Source organism: Propithecus coquereli, unplaced genomic scaffold (assembly GCF_000956105.1).
Source record: "Propithecus coquereli isolate 6110/MARCELLA unplaced genomic scaffold, Pcoq_1.0 Scaffold665, whole genome shotgun sequence".
In the NCBI taxonomy this organism is placed as follows: Eukaryota; Metazoa; Chordata; class Mammalia; order Primates; family Indriidae; genus Propithecus; species Propithecus coquereli.
The window spans coordinates 226,571-232,570 of record NW_012152674.1 but is presented as its reverse complement, the minus strand read 5'-3'; the positions used below and the strand labels follow the sequence as shown (position 1 = coordinate 232,570).

At 44.5% G+C, this 6,000-nt stretch overlaps 1 protein-coding gene across 1 annotated transcript in view; it reads right to left on the bottom strand.

The window, feature by feature from the left end:
• Positions 1-6,000, bottom strand: part of DEPDC5 (DEP domain containing 5) — a 131,059-nt gene that overhangs the window by 53,909 nt on the left and 71,150 nt on the right. The window contains exons 25-28 of the mRNA XM_012660414.1: positions 3,588-3,705; positions 2,912-3,079; positions 1,686-1,905; positions 178-312 (exon numbers count right to left, since the gene is read on the bottom strand). Coding sequence (XP_012515868.1) covers positions 178-312; positions 1,686-1,905; positions 2,912-3,079; positions 3,588-3,705 — 641 coding nt within the window. The remainder of the gene's footprint in view (positions 1-177; positions 313-1,685; positions 1,906-2,911; positions 3,080-3,587; positions 3,706-6,000) is intronic.

Genomic DNA, 6,000 nt, shown 5'->3' with positions numbered 1-6,000 from the left:
CTATTTCATATTATTTGACACTTACCAGGTAGTAGCCTGGTTTTCTTTTCATGTAAATGTCTTCTTCTTAATTACAAGTTCCTTACAGAAGGAAATCCTATTTCACCCTGATCACAGGAGTCGGGCACGGAAAACCCTTCTGGCTTGAGAGGTAGGGACGAGTCACCCTCCCACTTACTTCTGACTGGCCTCCATCTCCAACAGCGCAGACAGAGCTGAGGTTCCCTTCTTCCCAACTGGAGGGCCGGCTGACTCAAGAGAGTGTGTGGGAATAGGCCCGGTCATCTGCAAGCCTTTCATGGCAGCCCCTTTCTAAAGCAGAGAAGAGGAGACAAGGTCATCACCCCATGTGGCTCTCTCAGTGTAAGCCATTCACACCCCAGCACCTGCTGCTGCATCCTCAGGCTCTGGGAATCCAATAAACAGAGTTGAAGAACATGGGTGTTCAGTAAATGACAGAAAACTGTTTTTCACTCACTCACGGCCTGGAGGACAAAAAAAAATCTGCCTCTTTGTGCATCATCTCATTTTATCCTCACCACAGCTCTATGAAGTAAATGACGTTATCCCTATTTTACAAAAAAAGAAACAGAGGCTCAAAGAGGTTAAGCAATTTACCCCAAATCCCACTGGAACTAGAATTCAAACTCCAGTGACCTAACTTCAAAACCAAAGTTCTTTCCACTATACAAGCTCTCCCGGAAATGTTCCTAATCATAAGTGATACTGTGTACAAAAGGCAGCTGGTGTGGGAAGAAGAATCCTGAATTTGAGGTTAAAAACACAAAAATAAGGACACAGCTGATTATGAAACACCACCCAGCAATTAAAAAGAATGAACTACTGATATATATAACAACATGGATGAACCCCAAAGTATTAAGCTAAGTGAAAGGAGGCAGCCTCAAAAGCTTACATATTGTATGATTCCATTTTCTGTGGTGTTTGGAAAAAACAAAACAGACCAATGGTTGCCAGGGATTAGAGATGGGGCAAAATGTGACTAAAACAGTAGCAAGAAGAAATTTTTTTAAAAGTGATGGAACTATTCTGCATCCCAATTGTGGTGGTGGCTACAAAAATCTATACAACAGTTAATATTCATATTAAACACACACACACACACACACACACACACACACACACACATGTCAATTATACTATATGTTAATTAAAACAAAACAAAACCATACTGAATCCCAGATCTGCTCCTCATGGGTAGGTGGCCTCAGACATATTCCATCACCCCCATGAGCCTCAGTCTCTCCACTGGGCAATGTATGATTGAAATGAGGCACGAGCGTGCTAGGAACTCTGAAAGTGACAGAAGAGTAAGGAAGGATCGCTGCTGTTGGCCTCCTAAGAGTTTCTACTCAGCAATTCAGCACTGAATCGCACAGGCAGCTGCGCTCGACACTCGGTCCCACTTGGGGAGCACATCAAAGCTGTGTCCTCAGGCAGAGAGGGGTGGCTCGAGGCCAAGGAACACTGCCCAGTTACTGTCTGCACCAATCCCTCCCTCCTTCATCCTGCAGTGGAGGAGAACACACTAGTTTGGATTGAAGACAAATGTCGGACAGTTGTGGAGTAAATAAACTAGTCGAACAGAGGACTCTGCGATAGGAGGAGGTAGATCCTACATCCCAGACCATGCCTGGGTTCCAGAGAGTCCATGGAGCCCTCACCCGCATCATGCGATCTGACCGATGTCGTCTGCGGATCCGGTTCAAGCCCTCCACAAAGCGGATAAAGCCATCCAGGAGTTGCCACTCATCCTCATCTGCACGGGGTCTGTCCCCATAGATGTCGCAGTGCACCTCCCCCTCTGTGATGCGCTTGGTGGCGGTGACACAGGCTGGCAGCAGCAGGAAGCGGGTCCTCCAGAACTTCAGAGACTCGATTAAGCTACAGAGGGCCAAGGAAAACACAGAGTGGGAAATAGGAGATGATGAAAGTGCTCCCAGTGAACACTCACTCTCTGGAGTGGGTGTGTAAGGGTCCACCTCCCCAAGAGTACGTGTTTATCTGACACTACAGCTCATGCTTCGCTGAAAATGTATGTTCTAAAGGAAGACCACGAAGATTGCTTTTTTTTTTTTTTTGAGACAGAGTCTCACTCTTTTGCCCAGGCTAGAGTGCCGTGGCATCATCCTAGCTCACAGCAACCTCAAACTCCTGGGCTCAAGCGATCCTCCTGCTTCAGCCTCCCGAGTAGCTGGGACTACAGGCATGCGCCACCATGCCCGGCTAATTTTTTCTCTATATTTTTAGTTGTCCGATTAATTTCTTTCTATTTTTAGTAGAGACGGGGTCTCGCTCTTGCTCAGGCTGGTTTCGAACTCCTGAGCTCAAACAATCTCCCCCCGCCTCGGCCTCCCAGAGAGCTAGGATTACAGGCGTGAGCCACCAAGATTGCTTTTGCTTTAACCCCGGAGATGTCAGAATGCTTCTGTGCACCCAGGCCCAATGAAGTTGTGGTTTTTGTATCTCCACAATCATAAATCACACACAAAAAAATCAAACATTGAAAAGGAGACACCACAAAGCTATCAGCCAACTAATGAGGAAACCGTTAAGAACATGATCTGCACTGACATTTGCATCAAGGAGCACATCATTGCTGCGTTTTGTTTTGTTTTTCTCAATTGTGGTGAAATATACGTAACAAAATTTACTTTAACCGATTTTAAATGGACAGTTCAGTGGCATTAAGCACATTCACGCTGTTGTGCAACCATCACCACCGTCCATCTCATAACTGAGCTTCTAACCCAATGCAGATGTACCGTTGCTTTTCCTTTTTTTCCCTAAAACAGACATCATTTTGCCATCAGGAAAAAAGGACAGAAAGTGTTAAAATACACATATGCTCAAGGCTACAAGGATGGAAAGCCAAAGCTCGTTCTCTGACCTGAAGTCCTCGGAGCCTGCAGAACAGATATACTGATCTAAGTAATTCCATTTGTACTCCTCCAGCCGTTCGTGGGAGAATTCCACCCAACAGGAGACGAACTCCGAGTCTGAGTGGGAAGGGCAGAGGCTGTAGGTGTAGTTGATCTGGGCAGATTCATAAGGGTACCTAGAAAATAAAGGGCAGGCCCAGACGTTCAAAAAGAGAATTCCCCCCAACTCTCCTCTACCTTTTCTCTCTCTACACGTTTAGCACTATTCTTAAAATTCAACCCTCAACTGTAGTAACCAACTCATCCCAGGGAACTGTAAAGGAAATTTCTCAGATCATCTTAAACTTTTCCATTCTTCTCTCCTCATATTCTTTTTTTTTTTATTTGTGTATATTCATGGGGTACAGGTGTAATTGTTACGGTGATATATTGCATTATCTCTTCACATTCTTAATTTTTAATTGGCTTGTTATGAGTCATGCTAAACACTGTAAGATGAATCGAATCCCTTTTGGAAATAAGTAAGCTAAAACCCTAAAAGAACCCTAGAAAACAAAACAAAAACTCCAAGAGAAAAATCAATCACTCAACTTCTTTGGTTTGAATTATGTACTATACTCATAATTTAGTCCTCGGACATAATCCAGGACAATAGCTGAACACCTTAAACATCCAAGGACTCACTTGGGAAGGTACCGTGTCACTGTGATCATCTTATCCTTCAGCGTCACTTTATGGAAAGTTCTGCCCATACTCAGCCAGTACTGGTCCTCCTCCTCGGGGCGGTTTCGGGACACAAGACCTAACAGAGAAAAATGATAACTTACTCCAGCTGGTTGAGGTGCATTCCTACAACAGGCAATTGCTCCTCATTCATAAGGATTCAGGAAAGGAGAAACAGAAGAGGCAACACTTTGCTTTTGAGGGGCAGTTTCATGAAAGAAAGCTGTTCTTGGTTACGAAAAAAAAGTCCTGAGGTTGGTTTATTTTTCTGTTACTAAACCAACCAGCAGCAGATCAGAGCTTGAGGGTGTTGATAGCACCTAGACAACACCCTCAAAGCTGAACAACCTGATGCTTCATCCTCTGTGGAGGAATGCTCTGGAGTAAATGTTAATAGGCTAAGAGATGACTGTGGAACTGAAATGGAACTTCACTTCACTCAAGCACAAGCTGCCCACCCTGACATGTGAGGTCCTCACCCCATGGTGGCACCAACCCAGCTTTCTGGCCTCTACTCCTACACTGCTTAATCAAGTTTCAGTCTTAAAAGACCATTGATTTATTTGCTGCAATTTCCTTCCTCTAAACATTTGCTTGGGTTGCTTCTTCTGCCTTCTCACCATCGAAATCCTACGGATCACTTAAAGTCAGCATCAAATGCCACTTTCTCCAGAAAGCTGTCAGATCCCACCAGCAGTCTGAATTCTACCTTGTATGTAGCTCCTTATGTGTGTGTCTCTCATATCCTTATTAAATAAAAGTTCCAGAAGGCCACAGAACTGTTGTTCAGTTTTTTGTTTTTTGGGGTTTTTTTTTTTTGAGATAGTGCCTTGCTCTGTCACCCAGGCTGGAGTGCAGTGGTGCCATCATAACTCACTGCAGCCTCAAACTCCAGGGCTCAAGCAATCCTCCTTCCTCAGCCTCCCGAGTAGCTGGGACTACAGGCATGTACCACCACACCCAGCTAATTTTAAAATATTTTTTAGAGATAGGATCTCACTATGTTGCCCAGGCTGATCTTGAACTCCTGGCCTCAAGTGATCCTCCCACCTCAGCCTCCTGAGTTGCTGGGATTACAGGCATGAGCCACTGTACCCAGCTTTAAGGTATTCAAAAAAATATTAGTTGAATTGAACACAGAAAAGAGGAAAATAATGATAAATCAAGAAAATAACAAGTATTCAAGAGAATAAAAATTGTGCCTCGAAGAACTGAGCCAAGTCAAAATTTCCTTGGTCTAGAAATGAAATGCAGCCCTTTGGTTCAGCTGAGAGATAGTCAGTCACACAATGGCAGGCAGCATGAGAGTGGTAAGGAGGAGAGAGGACAACAGAGGCTAAAAGAACCTTTACCATGAATGTGGAAATTTCCCAGATGATGCCAAGGGAGCAGCAGGCCAGATGCATATAAGAAAGAGGTGAAGCTTTGACTCATGGGACCCCAGGTTAAACCCCAGCTCTTTCATTTGCCAGCTGTGTGATCTTGGGCACCAAATCTCTCTGGGTCTTGCTTTCTCAGAGAGCATGCCCCCATCCAAACCTTCCTTAAGTTCTGCAACAAATACCCTGCTGGCTGTCAGGAAGATACTGTCATGGGATAATATTCACGAACATCTAGCGTGGTACCCTGATACCTTATTCTAAATTTGGTATACCCCAGTTATTCCTGTTTTTATCCTGCACAGTATTCTTCACAATCTATGATCAAATACACACTTGTGGCTTACTGGTTTAATATGTCTCACCCAGTGGACTGTAAACTCCGAGGGCAGGGCCAATGCTGTTCTATTCCCTGCCGGAACAGGGCCTGGCTCACATTCAGTATTCAATAAATCCGCGATGAGTGAGCAGCACAGGCTTGGTTATGAGGGAAACTTTGCCAGTAATTAAACAACGGTACCATTTCTGTTACTATAGAAATGAGAGAGATTAAACTTATCAAAGGAGAAAAATAATGGTCAGGCAAGTAGCCTCTGGCCAGCTAGCCATGACATAAGGCTCATGAATCAGCCAGGAACAGAACTGGACACTGGAGGAATTATTATAGGGACATCAACCAGCCATTCCAGAGAAAAGCAAGTGGGCAGCCTGGATGGGTCCAGTTACACTAAATGAGAATTCATTCCACTGTTCTTGGGATAAAGAACAAAATCCTTCACATAGTCCTGTGAGGTCTCCTCATATGTCTGGCTCACTCCTTGTGCTCCATCACACTAGCCTTCTTTTTGGTCCCTAGAAAGTATCATAATGCCTCCCGCCACAGGGCCTTTGCACAAACCAATCCCTCAGCCTCCCATACTCTTCCTTTCTATTCCCACTCTCCACTCCCAACCTACCTCTCTTCATAACCTCTGCACATATTTCTAAGCTCAAAC